The sequence below is a fragment of the Silene latifolia genome, chromosome 2 (assembly GCF_048544455.1).
Source record: "Silene latifolia isolate original U9 population chromosome 2, ASM4854445v1, whole genome shotgun sequence".
NCBI classification, from domain to species: domain Eukaryota; kingdom Viridiplantae; phylum Streptophyta; class Magnoliopsida; order Caryophyllales; family Caryophyllaceae; genus Silene; species Silene latifolia.
In genome coordinates this window covers 27430974-27451807 of record NC_133527.1, presented here as the reverse complement: position 1 = coordinate 27451807, position 20834 = coordinate 27430974, and the positions used below count along the sequence as shown (strand labels likewise).

The 20834-nt window shown below is 36.9% G+C and overlaps 2 protein-coding genes and 1 long non-coding RNA gene across 4 annotated transcripts; 2 read left to right on the top strand and 1 right to left on the bottom strand.

Annotated features, from left to right (window-relative positions):
- The first annotated feature begins 3058 nt into the window (after positions 1-3058).
- LOC141642522 (uncharacterized) lies at positions 3059-6303 on the top strand. The gene is made up of 2 exons (XR_012543331.1): positions 3059-3616; positions 5577-6303. It is a non-coding gene; the product is annotated as an uncharacterized LOC141642522 (long non-coding RNA).
- A 160-nt stretch (positions 6304-6463) lies between these two features.
- Positions 6464-15869, bottom strand: LOC141642521 (uncharacterized). Of its 2 annotated transcripts, none has more exons than XM_074451358.1 (2): positions 15623-15869; positions 6464-8051 (listed from the first exon to the last, which is right to left on the bottom strand). In XM_074451358.1, the coding sequence occupies exon 2, from the start codon at positions 8008-8010 to the stop codon at positions 7102-7104; it is 909 nt and encodes a 302-aa protein (XP_074307459.1). In that variant the 5' UTR covers positions 8011-8051; positions 15623-15869; the 3' UTR covers positions 6464-7101. The 2 variants fall into 2 exon arrangements, with proteins under 2 accessions (XP_074307459.1, XP_074307458.1); XM_074451357.1 differs by having other exon boundaries at positions 15627-15868.
- A 1402-nt stretch (positions 15870-17271) lies between these two features.
- On the top strand, positions 17272-18722 carry LOC141629029 (splicing factor Cactin-like). The gene has a single exon (XM_074442105.1). It carries the CDS (start codon positions 17298-17300, stop codon positions 18696-18698), a length of 1401 nt encoding a protein of 466 aa, XP_074298206.1. The 5' UTR covers positions 17272-17297; the 3' UTR covers positions 18699-18722.
- Positions 18723-20834: the final 2112 nt, after the last annotated feature.

The window sequence follows — 20834 nt, the reverse complement described above, 5'->3', positions numbered from 1 at the left end:
ATATAAATCCCATTATAACTAGCATGATGTCATCAACAAAAATAAATGATAAGACCGCATTCACTTTGTGGCATGATAGGTTAGGTCATCCAGGACCTGGCATGATGACAAAAATTATTGAAAGTTCACGGGGACACCCTTTAAAGAATGTCGGGTAATAAAATCTAGTGATTTTCCTTGCGATGCATGTTCACCGGGAAAATTTATTACAAGACCATCGACAAGCAAAATTAAGAATGAATCACCCGGATTCCTTGAAAGGATTCAAGGTGATATATGTGGCCCAATTAACCCACAATGTGGACCATTTCGATATTTTATGGTACTAATTGACGCATCTACGAGATGGTCATATGTAACCCTTCTTTCCACAAGGAATTTTGCTCTTGCGAAATTACTTGCTCGTATAATCGATTACTGAACGCAATTTCCGGATCGAATATTAAGAAAATTCGTGCGGATAATGCGGGAGTTTACTTCTCAAGCATTTAATGAGTATTGTATGTCGATTGGCATAGATGTTGAACACCCGAGCACACGTCCATACACAAAATGGATCGGCCGAGGCAATGATAAAAAGATTGCGAAAAGCAGCTAGGCCGCTACTAATGAAATCAAAATTACCAACATCGGCATGGGGACATGCTATTCTACATGCGAAAACCTTAACCCTAAGTAAGGCCTCACGCATATCATAAATTTTCCCCTTACAATCGGTAACGGGACACCCACCAAATATATCACATTTAAGAACATTTGGTTGCTCTGTTTTTGTACCAATTGCTCCACCCCAAAGGACTAAAATGGGTCCACAACGAAGACTGGGTATATATGTTGGATTCATTTCTCCAAGTATTATTAAATACCTTGAACCTATGACTGGAGATTTATTCACGGCACGATTTGCCGATTGTCATTTTGACGAACATACATTCCCAGTCTTAGGGGGAGAAAGGAAAGTGGACCAACGACCAAAAGAAATTACATGGAATGCAGATTCATTATTATACCCTGATCCAAGAAATGGTTCTTGTAATCAAGAAGTACAAAAGATAATTCTTTTGCAAAGTGTTGCTAATCAATTACCAGATGCATTTACAAACTCAAAAGGGGTCACAAAGTCTCATATTCCAGCAGCAAATGCGCCTGCCAGAATTGACATTCCTATAGAAAACTCTGACAAGTTAATAGCAGAACAATCTATGGCACGTGGGAGACCACCAGGCTCAAAGGATCTCAAACCTAGAAAATCGAAGAAACAAAAGGAAATATCATGTGATAAAGATAGTGAAGAAGAAACACTACTAGAGTTACCGAGAGATCAAACTTTGGAAAATGTAAATGATGACAACCAAGAAATCTCAATGAATTATGTTCATACGGGAATTGAATATAACCGAGTAGAAGTAAATATCGACGAAATATTTGTATGCTCCATCGCAACAGAAATCATGACAGACAAAAATGATATTGAGCCAAAATCTGTTAACGAGTGTCGTCAAAGACACGACTGGCCAAAATGGGAGGAAGCAATAAAAGCAGAATTGAAGTCTTTTGAGAAAAGAGAAGTTTTTGGCCCGATAAAACAAACACCAAAGAATGTAAAACCGGTAGGGCATAAATGGGTCTTCATCAGGAAACGAAATGAGAAAAATGAAATTGTAAGATATAAAGCAAGACTTGTTGCACAAGGGTTCTCGCAAATGCCAGGAGTTGATTATGATGAGACACATTCTCCTGTAGTTGATGCAACAACTCTAAGATCCTAACTGGCCTTGCAGTATCAAAGGGATTATACATGCGCCTTATGGATGTCGTGACTGCATATTTATATGGGTCACTTGACACTGATATATACATGAAAATCCCAGATGGAGTGAAAATGCCCAACGATTACAACTCTAAACTACCTCGGAGATGTTTTGTATCAAACCGCAAAAGTCTTTATATGGATTAAAGCGATCGGGCGAATGTGGTATAATCGTCTGAAAGAATATCTTGTGAAAGAAGGTTACAAAAATGATCCCATTAGTCCATGTGTTTTTATTAGGAAAACATGTAATGGATTCACAATCATTGCGGTGTATGTCGATGATTTAAACATCATTGGAACTCCAGCCGAGCTTGAAGTCACGGCAAAATATCTAATGAAAGAATTCGAGATGAAAGATCTCGGACGAACAAAATTTTGCCTTGGACTACAAATCAAGCATCTTAAGAATGGAGTTCTTATTCACCAAGAAAATTACACCCAAAGAGTCATACAAAGATTTGGAATGGCTAGATCACATCCACTTAGTTCTCCAATGGTTGTTCGCTCTCTTAGTGTTGAAAAGAACGAATTTAGGTCAAGAGAAGCCAACGGAGATATCCTAGGACCAGAAGTACCATATCTTAGTGTAATAAGTGCATTAATGTATTTGGCAAATAATACTCGACCAGATATATCATTTTCGGTTAACTTACTAGCAAGGTTTAGTGCATCACCAACTAAAAGACATTGAAATGGAGTTAAACACTTGTTAAGGTACCTTCAAGGAACCCAAGATTTAGGATTATTTTATCCTAGAAAGAAAGATGCTACGTTGATTGGATATGCAGATGCTGGATACTTGTCAGACCCACAAAAGGCAAAATCTCAGACAGGATATGTATTTACATACGGCGGTACACCCATATCCTGGAAGTCAACAAAGCAAACTTTGACTGCCACATCATCAAATCATGCAGAATTAATTGCATTGTACGAAGCTTCAAGAGAATGTGTATGGTTGAGATCCATGATACAGTACATTGAAAAGGAATGCGATATCAAGACAAGTGATCATCCGACAATAATATACGAGGATAATACGGCGTGTATAGCTCAAGTAAAGGAAGGATATATCAAAGGAGATAGAACTAAGCATATAGCTCCAAAATTCTTTTTCACACATGATCTTCAAGAACAAGGAACAATTGACATCCAACAAGTCAGGTCAAGCGAGAACTTTGCAGACTTGTTCACAAAGTCACTACCATCAAAGCAATTCCAAGAACTAGTTCGCAAGATCGGAATGAGACGGCTCAAGGATATGTGTTGAATTCAGGGGGAGTACTATATGTACTACACTCTTTTTCCCTTAGTCAGGTTTTATCCCATTGGGTTTTTACTGACAAGGTTTTTAATGAGGTAGTACCCTTCAAAGCATATAGTACAATCCAAGTAATTATAAGGTGAAATTTCCAAGGGGGAGTGTTGTAAACACAAAGACAAGGTGAAAATCTCACCTCCGGGATTTACTCAACCATCCTCCTATAAGTCTACATTTACTACAGTAATATGGCAAATGTCTTTGGTGCATTTAATGTATACACACCGTATTACGTTGTATAAATACCGTACTCGATGAATGAGAAAACACACAACTTTCACTCTCAATCTTTCACTCTCAATCGTAATCTTTAACAAGAATTAAAAAAAAATGAGGGCCTTGGAAATTTGTAACGAAGAGACATGGGTACTCCGTAATTGTACATAGGATCACATTTAAAACAGAGTGGCGCTACTATCCCACAGAGGCAGACTGATTGACGCGACCCTCTTCTTCTCAGTCTCTCGTCCACAGTATCGCAGGTATCCTCTTCTCTCCGTTGCTTCATTTCATTATTTACTCGAATCTAATTTAGGGTTATTTACATTTTTTAGAATTCAGTTTCAATTGGGATTTGTATCTGCAATTGATTCTTTCTTCAATTGAGTGTGAATTTAGAGGTTTTGAACCGACTACATTTTGATTGAATTGGGATATATCTTCGTATCTTTTGGAATTTAGCTAATTGGGCTTGATTTTTTGAACCTTTTGACTTCAATTAAACTGGGGAAGATTAATTTAAGAGTGTATTTGGATAGCAAAAGTGGAGGGAAAGAGAAAGGAGGGTGAAGGAGGGAAAGGAAAGGGAGAGAAGGGAAGGTGAGGGGGAATGGAGTGTGGTGGTTTGGATACCCTCCAAATCTTGCCTATTGTGAAGAGATTTTGATTAGCCTTGAAGGAGGGAAATTGTATCCTTCCAAATCTCTCCCCCTCCATTTTCTATCCAAACAAAGGTATTTTAAATCCCCTACTCTCCCTCCCTTTCTTTTCCCTCCAAATCCCTCAATCCAAACACACCCAAGGTTCTTATATTACCCTAATTGCTATTCGATCATTAAAAACCCTAAATCGGGTGAGGATCATAGTAACACAAACGTGAAAATGTTGAATGTGTTGGATCATAAAGTGTTGACATATGATTCTACAAGTCATTTGAGAAAAGATAAGCACCAGCTTTTGTCATCGTTACGCTATAATGTCTAAATTCATATCGAAATATAATAAAATAAGTCGGTCCATTTATAATCTTTGACCAGTTGGATTAATATGTCGTCCTAATACTCTGTCCATCTTGTGCATCAGTCACATTTGACAGTTTTTTGTGAATGGAAATTTGGAATAATGGGCGTAAACGAGAAGGATGGTAGTAGTAGTGAGTTCATTAGTTGTAGAGAAAGATGTAATTTTTACACACTAATCATAGTTTTATGCTTCTTGCATGTTTTGAGGCTGGTTAGTTTACATATCATAATTTGCTTAGTTTTTCAAGTTTTCCTTCCGATTAAGAATACATGATGCTGTTTATTAAGGTCCTTACGTTCTTGATATCAAATACTCGTTGTCTACCCACGACTTGAGTCACAGTACTGCCCACCAGACCACAAATAGACGTGTCTCTTACCGATTTTACCACTGGTTATTTTGATTGTCCTGAACTTTTAGGTTTCCAATTGGTTAAACTACATTTGGCTACTGTTCTTTGGTGTGTTTTTAATGATATTACCTCGCTGTTTAGTCTTGACCTGACCTGAATGATGTATTGTCCAACTGTAATGTGGATGACCGTAAAGATCTGTGCCTCTGAAAATAATTTTGGTCTGATGGTATAAATTTGTTGGTGCCGACAAGTTTAATATACAATATTAAACAAGAACTCATTGAAGGGAACAATTTACTCTCTCTGTTTTTCAAAGCCCACACAACATTAGCCAATCTAAAAACCGTTTCTTTATCTGTTCACGAATGAGTTTGAATTTGCTAAGTATTTAAAATGCAGCAGGCAATTGACAATATATAATAGTTGCTTTTCCTTAAACGGCTTTCTCATAACCTGTTGGTAAACCAAACCCACATTCCTCCAATTTTAACGATTTCAATTGCTTTCGGTAGCTACTTTGATTTAATTATAGCTTCTTTAATCTGTTAGATCAGTTGCTCACTCTGACTCTTTTGGTAGTGTACATGTTTACTCCTAGATTTGAGCCCAGTCCGCCCAAGTTAGTTCTTTTCGGCATTTTGTTTTTTTGAGTTGTTTGGTTCATCTGAGGCTGTCTACCAAATTCCAGGACAAATGCCTCTGTATTAGATTTTACATATCTCCATCAAATGTTAATAATTTTTTAAACAAATTAGTTCTTTACAGCTTTGGACACAACCTTTTATTTTCTTTGTAAAGATTATTTTAGGATCTGTTTATATGTTGATGGTGAACATTTTATATAGGCAGGTGAAATCATGAGTACCAAAATCCGTGCAATTGTAACGTCCTTTGGTCGGCCGGTGATGGAAAGTCTTCCACCACACACGAGTAAAGTTGGGTTGCCAGAAACAAGAAAACTATATACCGTATTGCGTTCGCCACATATCCACAAAAAATCAAGGGAACAATTCGAAACAAGAGTCCAGAAACAAATACTGGACATACAAGCAGAGAGGCATGAATTGCGCCAGAAGCTGTTTTGGTTAAAACGGCATCGTGTTATTGGAGCTCAATTTGAAGTCCAAGTCTTCTCCAAGACGCGTTTGGACCCGAAACTCTCACCTCTTCCTTAGACAAGGCCTTTTGTTACATGAAAGTGGAAACTAGTGATTGAATAGCTATGTCTAGATGATGCTGGCGAAGAAGGCTTGCAGAAGGTTGTCATCAACAAAATATGAAAAACCTCATCATTCTTTGTTTGGCTTAGCTATTCTTGGTTGAATATTTCTACAGTTGGATGCTATATTCATTCAGCTTTTAGTTTCCTTAGAATTTTTAAGAAAATCGAAAAAGATATTTGTGTTTAGCACACTAGAACTAGCTGTAATGCTTTTGGTTAATCAATCTATTTCACACTTTTACTAAAGAGTAAATTAAAAATTCTGTTGAGGGTTCTACAGTCATCTTGTTGTATGAAAGTCAGCATAGGTTGTAAGCTGTAGCGCGAATCTATACGTGGCTTTCTTAGGTATCTCGATTTAAACAAACATTTTTCATTTAAGCGCATTAGACACCAGAAAAAGAGTACGATTCTTAGTTAGAAGCAAATCCTCAGCTTAATTCTACTGCGCAATGAAATAGGAAGTTTATCCTTTTCAGACCAAGTATAACACTTAAGAACACAAAAAAATAGAGCACTGTTACACGACAACAAATCCTGCATAAAATAAAATTCAGCTTACATAAAACCCTGATCTAAGAAGAGCTACTCAAAACCTCAAACGAAAAAATTAAACTACAAAAGAAATTAAAAGAACCTCATGGAGCTACGCATATGGCTAAAATCTATAAGAACAAGTATCATACTTGTAATCGCAGGGAACCAAAAACTAGAACGGAAACTAGGGTCTCTATGCTTAAGACAGGTCTGAACGGAAGTATAAAGCCATCTAAATCTAAAAATACGTTGAACGCGGTAGATGAACTGAATATTTATCACATGGGGTTACATTTGAGCACGAACTTTATTCTAGTAAAAAATTTGCTGCTTTAGACAACTCTTCATGACTATTGACTGACCTGAGAGCAACAAGGTTGAAAGCACCATCATATATTTCAGCCAGAACTTAATTCTTGTAAACATTTTGCTGCTTTTGGACAACTCTGTCGTATCAACTTGATTCGTAACCATACAAACAGAGTTAGAGGCTCTGTCATATCAACTTCGTATGATATCAATCTTGGATCGATATCCTTCAAATGCAGATGCAATTTCAACCAAAAGTTTCTTAAGGAAAAAATGAAATAAACACAGGAAGTAGATGAGAATCATGAATCAGGTTTCATGCAGCACAATGCCACTTTCTTTGTCATGGTGTATGGAAGCTTCAATCTCCAATCTCTCTGTTTACGGTTCAACGGCTTTCCTTTACTTTCAGTATCCCAGTTTTCTTGTACATCAGCCAATTTCCACACACAGTGCTCAGTCTCTGTGTCAATTGACTCGAGGGAAAATACTTTAACCTTTACCTGGGTCTTGCCTTCCTCAACGTACGATACCTGCATAGGGAAGTCTTTGAATGGTAGCAGGTCATCGGGTACCACCAGTAAACGGTTTGCCCCTGGGGAAGATACCTCAAGGGCAAGATTATCTGGTATTTTCCCTTTTGATCCTTCTTCCTCTAAGCGTTCCTGGTATTCTCTATTAAACCTTTCAATCTCGGCTATGTCAGGGCAACCATACTCATCTGTGAGTTTGTCTAGCCTTACATAAATATAACCACGCGGTGTAGTCTTAAATGCGAATAATTTTATGTCATCACCAAATTGTAGCAGAACTTCTTGAGCTATAGATAAAACTGTTTCACCCCAAGAGACATTCTGAAGCGCGATTCCACCACCAGCACCTCCATCACCATAATCAGGATCATCATCATCATCATCATCATCTTCCCATTCCGAGACTACTAAATCCCGATCATCAGAGTCGTGTTGAATGATGTGATTACTAGAGTGAGAGATAATGCTAGTGCTATAATCATGAAAAGTTATCAGAGAAGGATAAAAAGATGAGAAATTAAAGGGAGATGAGCGATTTGAAAGATGGGTGGATGAAATTGGTGAAAAAGTGAAAGGAGTCGTCTTTGTGTGGTAATTAACACAAGGTAGGAACCGTAGTGTTGGAGACCTCCTCCTTAGTGTTATGTTCTTCACGACACACTGTAATGTAGTCTTCATTGCTCGTCTTCTCAAACCCTTCAATTTCACATTCACTCCACCTGCAAATTCCAAACTCGATTATTTGTCGAGTGTGATAGACTCCTACTGTTACCTAAACTCAGAGATACAATATATTCGTATTATTAAAGATCTAATTTCCTAATCCCCAAAAGACATAAATTACTCCGTAATAAACAATTTAGAACAACACATCAAATTAAATTGGAAGGCATTAAATTAAAAAATTAAAAATGACAACTAAGAAAAGTACAGCCAACAGGAAAACAGTATTTGTTTTTCAATATTATAACTAAAATTATACATCTTTTTAATACTCCGTAGGTCTCAACTTGACATATGAGATTTCAATTAAAACGCAAATTCTCATTTAAGACGAGTGTATCCGTCTTAACCTTATAACCTTACACAAATTCACACTTTAGATGGACACTTGCCCTCCAGGCCCCGGTTCTGAGGGTCGTCTGGAGGGGCGGCGGCCTAGGGCCCAAGCTAGAAAGGGCCCATTGTTCAGAGTTTTAAAATAACAATAGTGGTAGGAAAAGAGAAAAAAAATCTAATTTAGTAAAAACAAAGCAATGCTTTTCTAATTTCTCACCCCGACTCTCTACCCTCTTTTTTTTTTCTAAGACCCGAATTCCCAACTCTTTTCTTCTTTAATTGGAAATTTAGAATTTAAAAACTCATCCTCTAATTCTGTAAATTCAACAACGGGCCTAGGCCACACCCAAACGGAGGAGAAAGAGTCCACAACAGAGGCCCAAGAGGGTTCCACTCTAAAACCAATTGGCAATAGAGGGAGTAGCCCCTTGCCTTATAAAGTGGTAATTCTTCTCCTCTTTTATCAATGTGGGACAACCCTCACATGTGGGACTTTGAGTTTCTTCACACTCCTCCTCACATGTGAGGCCCACTTTTCACACAGTCTGGACAAATTCACAAATTCAACTGAGCAACTTTGCTCGTCCAGCTGCAAACATGGCTTCAACTGAGCAATTTTTGCTCGTCCGACTGCAAACTTTGGCCCATGAAACCCAGGTCTTTAGCCATGGGCTCTGATACCATGTTAAAATATGAGAGAATTGATTGTCGAAGGTTGGCAATATGCCTGTGTTGTGTTAATTTTATTGATGATCAATGTCGATGATCTAAAGCTCATTATATACAACAGTGACAGCTAACTATTCCTAAGTTAAGGCCTAAGAATAAGGAAAGGATAACCACAAATTAGCAACTAAATATTTACAAGATAAGTATGAAATAATATATTCCGTACATATCCCACATAATACGGGAATATATTATTTCATAGTTCCATAGCCTGCAACGGAAGTCGCTATGGCTGCACAAACTGGTAGTGGTCGTGGCACCAGTCAACAGCCAGATTCCAAGGACTACGAACCCCCGCGATGCACTCACTGCAAGAAGTGGTACCATACGGAGGCCAATTGTTGGGAAAAGTTAGGAATTAATGGCAGGGGTCGTGGAAGAGGAAGGAGAGGAGGTAGAGGTGGACGCGGTCCAAGAACTAATAATCAAACCGCGAACGCCGTGTCGACCAATGATGAAGGAGACTCCTCAAAACAAGCTCTCACTGCGACGGAAATCGAGCAAGTACGAACCCTTCTTGATACCAGAGGTGAAAATAGTGAAAAATTAAAAGGTAATCGTTCTGTTAATTTGAATGATTGGATGCTCGATAGTGGGTGCTCCCACCATATGACAGGTTGTAGGGAAATACTTTGCGAGCCATGGAAAGGAGCGCCGTCGAATGTTGCTTTACCGGATGGCTCGTCTATTGTCGCTACTGAACATGGGAGAGTTATTCTCACAAATAATTTTATTTTACAAGATGTGTTATATGTGCCGAATTTGACGTGTCATTTAATTTCAATTCCGCAACTCATTCGTGAAAATAATTGCTTAGTGGTTTTTAATCCTAATTGTTGTATAATACAGGACCAATCTATGAAGACGGAGATTGGACGGGGTGAGTTGCGAGATGGCGTTTATTACATGACACGAGTCGGGAATGTTGTTGCACGAGTTGGTGTAGATGAAGCTCGGGTATGGCATCAAAGACTTGGTCATCCTTCAAGTCATGTTTTTACCTCTTTTAACAAATTAATTTCGAAACAATTATCCGTAGATCCAAATTTTATTTGTGACCCTTGTTGTCGTTCAAAACAAACCTGATTGAGTTTTCCGTTGAATAATAAGAGGAATGACAATTTGTTTCATTTAATACATTGTGATATATGGGGGCCATATAGAGAAAATAGCCTATCTGGTGCACATTATTTTTTAACTGTCGTCGATGACCATAGCCGTAGTGTTTGGGTCCACCTTATGAAGGATAGAGGGGAGGTTTGTGATTTAATGAAGTATTTTTGCAAAATGGTAGACACCCAGTTTGGAAAGCAAATTAAAATAGTACAAAGTGATAACGGAAGAACTGAATTTCTTTCGGGACCGTTAAAACAATTTTATAAAGAAAACGGCATGATTTTCCAAACCAGTGTAGTAGACACGCCTCAGCAAAACGGCCGTGTTGAGAGAAAGCACAGACAGATTTTAGAGAAAGCGAGGGCACTTAGATTTCAAGCCAACCTACCCATCGAGTTCTGAGGGGAATGTGTCTTAACTGCTGCCTATCTCATAAATAGGACCCCCACAAAAATTCTAGATGGAAAGACACCTTATGAACTATTGTATGGTCATGCTCCTAATCTAGATAATTTAAGGGTTTTTGGTTGTCTCGTTTATGCTCATAATAAACAACGACCAAAGGACAAGTTTAAGGAACGTGGAATTCGTTGTATGTTCATTGGGTATCCCAAGTCTCAGAAAGGGTGGTGCGTTTATGACTTAAAATCAAGGCGACACTTTGTTTCCCGTGATGTGCATTTTTATGAGCATGTCTTCCCTTATGAACATGATACAACGCATGACCCAAAACAAAATGCAAAAAATGAACCCACTGATTCACTCCCCATAATCGAATTCAACCCTTACACTCCACCTCCAAGCACAACACCTACATTTGAAACTATCATGGACAGAAATATCCAACCAGACCATACCGAGCAAATTGAGAGTGAGAGGGATCATGCTACCGACTCGAACACCAATAAGAACAGTGGAGACAAGGAGGGTGTTGACATTGAGGGGGAGCGTTCGGAAATGGAGGAAGAAGTCCGTTTAGGACGTGGTGAGAGGCAAAAATTCGAACCCGCATGGAAGAAAGACTATCTTTGCAAGTCCACTCGTGTCATCTCAACAAAATCAACTCACTCGTCTCAATCATCGTCATCTATGAAAGGTACCCGTTATCCAATAATTAATTATTAAACAAGTAATTGTTTTTCATTATGTCACCAAAATTTTCTTGAAGTTGTTGATGCGATTCGAGAACCTAGAAATTATTTTGAAGCTGTCAAACACCGTGAATGGAGAGAAGCAATGGGGAAAGAAATCGAGGCTCTTACAAAAAATAGGACATGGGCAATTGTTGATCTTCCCGATGGTAAGAAACCCATTGGTTGTAAATGGGTATACAAAGTCAAGCTCAAGGCAAATGGAACCGTCGAAAGATACAAAGCCCGGTTGGTAGCTCAAGGTTTTACACAAATAGAAGGTGTCGATTATCATGAGACTTTTGCACCAGTGGCCAAAATGACAAGCGTGCGTCTATTATTAGGAATTGCGGTGACAAAGAAATGGGACATTGCGCAACTAGACATCAACAACGCTTCCTTCATGGCGATTTAGATGAAGAAGTTTATATGAAATTGCCAACACCACAGCAAGTGATAAATTGAAGCTCTTTCTCGACACAACATTTGGCATAAAAGACCTAGGTCGACTGAAGTTTTTTTTGGGGATAGAAGTAGCTCATGGAGAGTCCGGTTTATTCCTTTGTCAACGAAAGTATGCCTTAGAGATCATCAAGGAAGCGAAATTGGAAGGGGCAAAGCCAGCACACACGCCCATCGCTCAAAATCACGACTTGATCCTCTCAACTAGCCCTCTATTAAAAGATCCCCTCATATATAGGAGGCTAGTAGGGAGGCTTGTTTATCTGACTCTCACGAGGCCGGACTTGTTGTATGCCGTTCACACCTTATCCCAATTCGTGCAAGAACCGAGGAAAGAACATCTGGAAGCCGCGCTCCGTGTGGTTAAGTACCTTAAAGGCGACCCAGATAAAGGCATAGTGATGCGAAAGGATGCCAAACTGCAACTTATTGGGTATTCTGACTCGGACTATGCTCGATGTCCACTAACTCGTCAGTCACTCACTGGGTATTTCGTGGCCCTCGACTCGACTCCCATATCTTGGAAAGTTCGCAAGCAACCGACTGTTGCCAAATCCACGGCAGAGGCGGAGTACCGAGCTATGGCAGCCGTCACAAGTGAGTTAATATGGGTGAAATCATTCCTTTCTTCACTCAACATTCCCCATATGCACCCTATGCGAGTTCTTTGTGACAATAAGTGTGCTTTACACATTGCCAAAAACCCGGTTTTTCATGATCGTATGAAGCACATTGAAGTGGATTGTCACTTTATTCGACAGCATTTGATAACCAAAAACATTGCAGCAAGTCATGTCCAAAGCAAAGAACAAATTGCAGATTTATTTACCAAGGCCCTTGGACGAGATGCTTTTGAATATTTGAGTCGTAAGTTGGGCATTCGAGCTCCTACTGCTCCAACTTAAGGGGGAGTATGGAACTATGAAATAATATATTCCCGTATTATGTGGGATATGTACGGAATATATTATTTCATACTTATCTTGTAAATATTTAGTTGCTAATTTGTGGTTATCCTTTCCTTATTCTTAGGCCTTAACTTAGGAATAGTTAGTTGTCACTGTTGTATATAATGAGCTTTAGATCATCGACATTGATCATCAATAAAATTAACACAACACAGGTATATTGCCAACCTTCGAGAATCAATTCTCTCATATTTTAACACAGGCTCATCTATGATGCGAGTGACTGCTTTGTGTCGCTCTTCCCTTAAAAGGATCCCATAGACTCGATTGAGAGAGGTGAGATCGTCTTCCATCAATAAATTGGAACGAATATTATCGTATAAAGCACTATTAAGTCCCATTATAAATTGGTGGATTTTTTCCTCCTCTTTTTCTTTAAGAAATTCAGTGGCAGCACCACATGTACAGTTGGGTACTCGGCTATATGTAGCGAGTTCGTCCCATAGGGATTTCAAATTCGTATAATAATCTACGATAGAACGATTACCTTGCCTGCACGCTATGATGTCGCCTTTTAGTTGATGAATACGTGTTTGCATTCCCCGGAAAGATAACGCTCCTTGAGTTCCTTCCAGATTTCGACAACGGTCCCAGAAAAAGCTATGCTTGGATGCAATTTCTCGTCAATCACACTTAGCAACCAAGCCTTTATCATGGCATTGCATTGACGTCATGCTACGACTTCACAATTCCCTTCCTCCTTCCCCTCTGGCTTCGGCACTGTCCCATCAACAAGCCCCAATTTATTCTTGGCTTCTAACCCATTCTTGACGGCATCAGCCCAGAGATCATAATTTTCACCGTTGAAAGTGATTGAAGTTAATTTGAGGCTCGGACTTTAAAAAAACGCAGGAGCCAGGAATTAATCCTGCTCTGATGCCATGTTAAATTCAACAACGGGCCTGGGCCGCACCCAAACGGAGGAGAAAGAGTCCACAACAGAGGCCCAAGAGGGTTCCACTCTAAAACCAATTGGCAATAGAGGGAGTAGCCCTTTGCCTTATAAAGTGGTAATTCTTCTCCTCTTTTATCAATGTGGGACAACCCTCACATGTGGGACTTTGAGTTTCTTCACAAATTCCTAAGCAACGGTTTCTTAATTTCAATGGTCCAAGATATAAGATAGATGATCACTGATTGACCGATTAAGTCGATCATAACCTTAAAGCTTTGATTGAGATGGTCTTCAAATGTGGTAGTGTGAGGCTCTTGATAAAAGTTAACGCCTTAATTAAAAGTTATTCTTCTTCCACTACCACCACCCATAATCCACCTTACAAAACCCCAAGAATTGCAGCAAACCCACTATTAATGTTTTGCCGCAACTCCTTTGGTCAACCACCGCCAAAATTATTGGCCACCAGCCTCTTGGCCAAATTACCACCAAAATTGCATTATCTCACTACTAAAATTCGACCACCACTCCTTTGGTCACTATTAAAATTCGGCCACAAACCCTCATGGTAGATATTATTTTTAAGCGAAAGCAGCAAACCACTCGCCCAGAATCCGGCATGGCTCATCCCAAAATCCACAAAGCCTCTTCCGCTACACGAAAGAATTGCATTATATCCACTCCAAATTATGACACTATCCTTCTCTCACTACCAATTTCGGCCACCATATATATAAAAAAAAGTTGTCTACCCTTTGGCCTTTGCCACCACCCTCTTAGTTTTCACGACAATCTACCATGTGTAAGCTTCAGATCGATTTTTAATAGAATTAATATCGTATCTTATTTATTAAAGCAATAACCACAGAGCCTATGTGCCTATGTGTTGCTCTGTGGTTGAAAATCAATAAGTCAAAAAATACATTTTGTATTTCCTGATTTTCAGTACCCACGTTCTATATGGGAATTAACACAGCATTATACTTGGTTTCTATCAAGTCTTAATTGTATACTCCGTATATAATAAACAGTTAGTCTTGCTGAAGACGGGTCGGAGCAAGTGACGGGTAATGTCACTCACAAAACAAATAGGGGGGACAAGGTGGGGGCACCCCCATGTGCTTCCCTCTCTCCTCTATTTGGGTCATTTGTGAGAGGAAATGGTATCCGTCACTCCAAAGTGACGGATACGTGCCGTCACAAATGAGAATATAATAAATCGGTTTCAAGTAGCTATAATTACAACAATTATTTCAAGTAATTAAATTTTATGACTATTGTCAGAATTGTCCATCTACATTGTTCGATGATTTCCAATATTAAATATACTAAACAATAAATATTAAATATGTCCAATAACAATATTTACATTTTTAATAACAAAAAAGAATAATAACAAACCCATAATTAATTGAAAAGCCCAGAAAAGGAGAAGAAAACCCATAAATTTACCAGAAAGTGACAATAATGACAAAAAACTTGACATGAGTAATTATTAAACCCAGAAATTAGAATTGAAAAGAAAGTATATAATTTAAGACAAATAATCTTCTTATTCTTCTACTGGATTTACCTCAAAAGAACAAGAGGACAATTATCTAGATTAATTGATGCATTTTTTTTGTAATTGGAAAGGTATACGCAAAAATAAAATTCAAACACCACTGATTTCACTTGCATTAACTAACACATGTACATTATCCCTGAAAATCAAATAAGCAAAGCTCAAAGTTTAAAGCATTCATTCATTAACTAGCACACTCTTGGACAAATCATCATCAGTAAAATCAGACGAAACATATGAAATTAAGAACACATTAATATCAATTGAATAGCAAATTAATACAGTACTAATTTAAGGGCAAATTCGTATGAGATTCAATTCAAATAAGCATATGAAATTAAAAACAATAAAAAGATAAAAATCATACTTACTAAATAATTGATGGATTCGAAATAGGAATAAAAAAATAGGGATTTATCCTTCTTGCTGGTCGCCGTCTTCGCCGGTCACTATCGTCGTCGGCTGCCGTATAGTCTCAGTTTATGGTTAGAGGTGAGTTTAGGGTTAGAGCGTAGAGGTGGGTTTTGGGTTCAAGGAAAGAATAGGATTTGGTAAAGAAAGACAGTAAAATGGGAGTTCATATTCGAGGCCATACTTACACACCGGTTGTCGCGGTTGAAATTGTTTTCTCTAAACATTTAACGGTCTTAAAGAGGAGAAATTATTATTAAAAGTTTAAATCCCGGGCAATATATGCACGATATTTATAAAATTTAACTTTTTAGCGTACTCCGTATTATTTATGAAATTTAAATTGATAATTTACTTATTTTTATGTTTCTCACTGCTTTATTTTAATCTGAGCAATAAAAATTAAAATTGTAAAAAGTTATGAAATGAATATTTTAATGAAAGTTTTATTTTTACTGAGAAATTAATGATGTTATTTTTAAAATATTTTTATCATTAACTTTATTTAAGACAAAATCATAATTAAAAAATAAAATGGGTGCTAAATATACATAAATTGGTTATTAATGTGTCATGTATAATGATAATACAATCAAGTGTTGCATAAAAAATCTTGAATCCACAAACAAATCAATAATGAGCTTTTTTACTTTGCTAAATAGTAGAACTAAACCTTTTTAACTTTCAAATATAGGTAATTATTATGCCTCATTACATTTGAGTAAATAAAAGACATCATAATTTTTAGCCATTAATCAAAATCGCACCAGAAAAAGAAAATATTTTGCATTTGTTTATACATTTTATTGCTCCCTCAATTACATCTTAAAAGTCGTGTTAGGAAAAAAATGTAATTTAAATCATATTATTTGTACATATTTTAATTATGACAAAAAATGAAAAAAAACGTACGGATATAAATAGATAGTATAGTATTTTCTCATTATTAAATCGAGTTGGATATCGAAATAGGTGCAAAAAAGATGATGTACTTTTGTGTGTGTTATTTGTCATACATTGAAAAATAATGTAGCTGTGGTAAATATACTACATATAAATAGTTGAATTGTCCCACGTCAGAAAATTATCATAAAGTGGGGTGATCCTAAACATTAATTTAGAAAAGTATCATAAATAATATTTTTTGATTTAAAAAATAAAGTGGAGAATTTTTTTAATTATTATAATATTTATTTCCTATATTATATTCAAGTGATGTTTCTAATTTTTATATAAATAATTTTTTTATAAAAAGTTTTAGATTTCATTTGGCAAAAAAATATCGTTAAGAAAATTATAAAAACACATTGAAAAATAATAGAATTGTCCCACACCGAAGATTAACATAAGATGTAAATATTAAGAGGTCTTAATATTTACATCTTATGTACATTTATTTAGATATCGTTAAGAAAATTATAAAAACACATTGAAAAAATCAGAATTCCTAAACCGACTGTAAGGATTCTTTTCCTAATTTCAGTTGTTTCCATATTTTTTTTTAATTTCCTATTCCTACTTGTGATGGGAGTCTAAAATTTGTATAAATAGGACTCATGTATCAATTCATTCATTACAATTTTGCAAACCAAATTTTTATTTTTATTTTTATTTTATACCGTTTCCACAATATGATTTCGGAGGAAAAAATCCTGGAATACCTAGCGAAAAAAGCTCAGAAAAAGGCGATGAAAAAGCTTAAAACAGCGACTGTTTCCGGATACTTGAATGAATCAAACCCTTTTGGAGATGCTAACTTGAACGAGAAGTTTGTGTGGAAGAAGAATAAAAAGAGGGAGGTGATGACTAGAGGAGTGTCTTGGGAGGAACGGATGGCGGAGATTGAGAAGGTGAAGAGGAGGAGAGACGAGAGGGCAGCAGAGAAGGCACAGCGTGAGGAGGAGACGATGTTTTTGCAGAGGGAACAAGCCAAGAAGGCTGAAGCCGATGATTTCTTGAAGAAGGAACTTGAGTTTGATTTCCATCAGAGCAAGCTTCGGTCCAAGATTCGTGTTAGTGAGGGCAGAATGAAGCCTATTGATGTCATCGCCACTTATCTCGATGATGAGCTGGATGTTGAGTTGGATGGGCGGCATTATTATATGGTGTTTAAGGGTTTGACAGTTAAGGAGATTGAAGAGCTTGAGGAAGATATTAAATTGTATCTCAACTTGGACAGACAAATACCGACTCATACAGCATACTGGGAGGCAATGTTGGTGGTTTGTGAGTGGGAGCTGGGCGAGGCTAGGAGAAAAGACGTTATGGATCGGGCTGGATTTCGTGCTGAACGAGGACTGCATTCGAATATTGAGACTGATGTCAGAAATTTGTTAGAGGGCATGTCACACGACCATCTGGTAGAGCTACAGTCCACAATCGAGGCAGGTATGCGTTCTGGTCAAGCCAAGGTGGTCGAGTTTTGGGAGGCTGTGCTTAATGGGCTTCCCTTATACAAGGCAAAGGCTTGTTTGAAGGAAATCCATCATGACAAGATGTTAAGGAGGCATCTGAATCGCCTTGAACACAAGTCTCTTGATGCTCACAGTTCGCACTCTGAGAACGATAAGATCACTGAAGATGAAATTGAAGAACCAGAGAACAGTTTTGAGACTAGGGCTACTTCAGTAGCTCTTGATTCTCCGGTGGTTTGGTGGCATGATAGGTATCGCCCTAGGAAACCCAAATACTTGAATCGGGTTCATACAGGGTATGAGTGGAACAAGTACAATCGCACCCATTATGACTATGATAACCCGCCTCCTAAGGTGGTTCAAGGGTACAAGTTCGACATTTTCTACCCCGATCTTATTGATAAACAATTGTCCCCAACGTATGTGATTGAGAAAGACGGGGATAGCAGCGAGACTTGCATTATTAGATTCCATGCTGGCCCTCCATATGAAGACATAGCTTTTCGAATTGTGAACAAAGAATGGGAATACTCTCGTAAGAAAGGTTACAAATGCACATTTGAAAGGGGAACATTGCACTTGTATTTTAACTTTATGCGGTATAGTTACCGTAGGTGAAAAGGTATTTCTGGCATTTCTGCACCTCTTGTTTTTGATGCCTAGAACTGGATGTATGGAACTTGTACTAAAACTGAGTTAAATTATGACAGTCGTAGCTCGTAGGATTACATGTGATACAACGACGTTATATATACATATACAGTAAGTTGGGAAAATACTATACTATGAAAACAACAATGTTTTCACTTGACTGCCACCTTCACATCTCTTAAACGCTCAAAACTTGAATATTTTCTTTTCTTTGTCTCTAATCTGTGCAAAAAGCTGATAACCACTTTCAGGAATAATCAGGCTTCTGTTTATGAATCTTTTCGCCCAGAAACCAAAACTAGTAAGGCGGAAAAATAATACTTGTATAAGATAATCTGAATTATGTATAGTCTTGTTATGCTGCAATCCAGCTTTTTCAAGAACCAATCTGAAAGATTTGCAATTACAAATCCGTCAAACACCTGCAATTTTGTACTAACCTGGGATTCCATGAAGATAATATAATTAGATTCTTGGTAAAAAATGCTTTTATTAGAGTATAGATTTCATATCATTTGCACATACGAGCGATACGAGTATGTACTTCTTTTAATAACATTGAAAAATAATGTTAGTGTGGTTATAATACGTATAAATTATATAATTGTCCTACGTCGAAAGATTAACATAATAATGTTAGTCTCTTAAATATTGTTTTGGAGAACTCTTAAGAGTTTATATCATTATTATTATGTACTCTCTCTGTCCCGGTCATTTGTTGTCCTTTTCCATATTGGGGTGTCTCAGTGAGTTGTTGTCCTTTCTATTTTAAGAATGAACTTGATGAGCAATTTGATCCTTCACACTCAATTTGGAACACTTGTCATTTAGTAATTGACCCATTTCCCTTTTCTTGGTCTTTGTGCCAAAACCAAAGGACAACAAATGACCGGGACGGAGGGAGTATTATATTTAAGTAATGTTTATAATCTTTATATAAAAACTTATACATCTCAATTGCCAAAATATTATTATAAAAAAAACGTACGAATATTAAAAAATAGTACTCCCTCCATTCAAGACCAAATACAATATTTTCGTGTACACACTTGCCAAGACACAAATTACAACGTAAATATCTTTAATTTTAAAATTTGATATTCTCATTGTACTTTATAGGTGAATCAAATAAGATCCCACATGACCACAATTTTGTTTTACATATTGCAAGGAATCGTAAAGATTCTATTCGTTCATGAGTAGTGTAAAAAAAGGAATGTTGTATTTGGTCTTGAATCGAAGGAGTATAGTATTTGCTCATTATTATTAACCCGGGTTAGATGTCGAATTATGTGCGAAAAAGATGGTGTATTTCTAAGTATGTCATTGAAAAATATGTTGGTGTGGTGAATAGATTACGTATAAATAATAGAATTATCCCACATCGAAAGTTTAGCATAAGGTGGTTGATCATATGATTATAAATAGACGACATCCTTAGAACCTAAATAACAACCCAAAACTTTCTGAGTCTCCTTGGAGAGCTCTTAAGAGTTTATATCATTATCTCCACAATATGATATATATGTTTTTTATATTATGTCCAAGTGATTTTTATAAGTTTTATATAAAAACTTATACATCTCATTTAGCAAAAAAGTAACATAATTTATTTATTTTTGAAAAATTATATAACTAGATTCGTGGTAAATAAATGCTAGCATTAGAATATAGTATCATACGGAGTATTATTTGCACATATTTTAATTACGATAATAAGTTAAAAAAATGTACTATACGAATATTAATAAATAGTATAATATTTGCTTATTATTATTAAACTGGGTTAGATGTCGAATTAGGTGCGAAAAAGATGATGTATTTTTAAGTATATTGTTTGTCCCCACATTGAAAAATAATATAGGTGTGATAAATATACTACAAATAAATAGTTGAATTGTCCCACATTAGAAGGTTATCATGAGGTGAGGTATCACATGATTATAAATAGGAAAAATTACAAATAACCACCACGTATTTGCGTTTTTACACTACTACAAATACAGGCAACTACAACGGCCCTTTAACAACGCTTATTCACGAAAATCATCAAAACACGTTGTAGAATTGATGCCGCAAATTTTACCAAACTTAATTACAACG

What these genes read in the sequence shown, in the direction of transcription:
- LOC141642521 (XM_074451358.1), bottom strand. Translation starts at nt 8,010, where the DNA reads ATGAAGACTACATTACAGTGTGTCGTGAAGAACATAACACTAAGGAGG.
- LOC141629029 (XM_074442105.1), top strand. Translation starts at nt 17,298, where the DNA reads ATGATTTCGGAGGAAAAAATCCTGGAATACCTAGCGAAAAAAGCTCAG.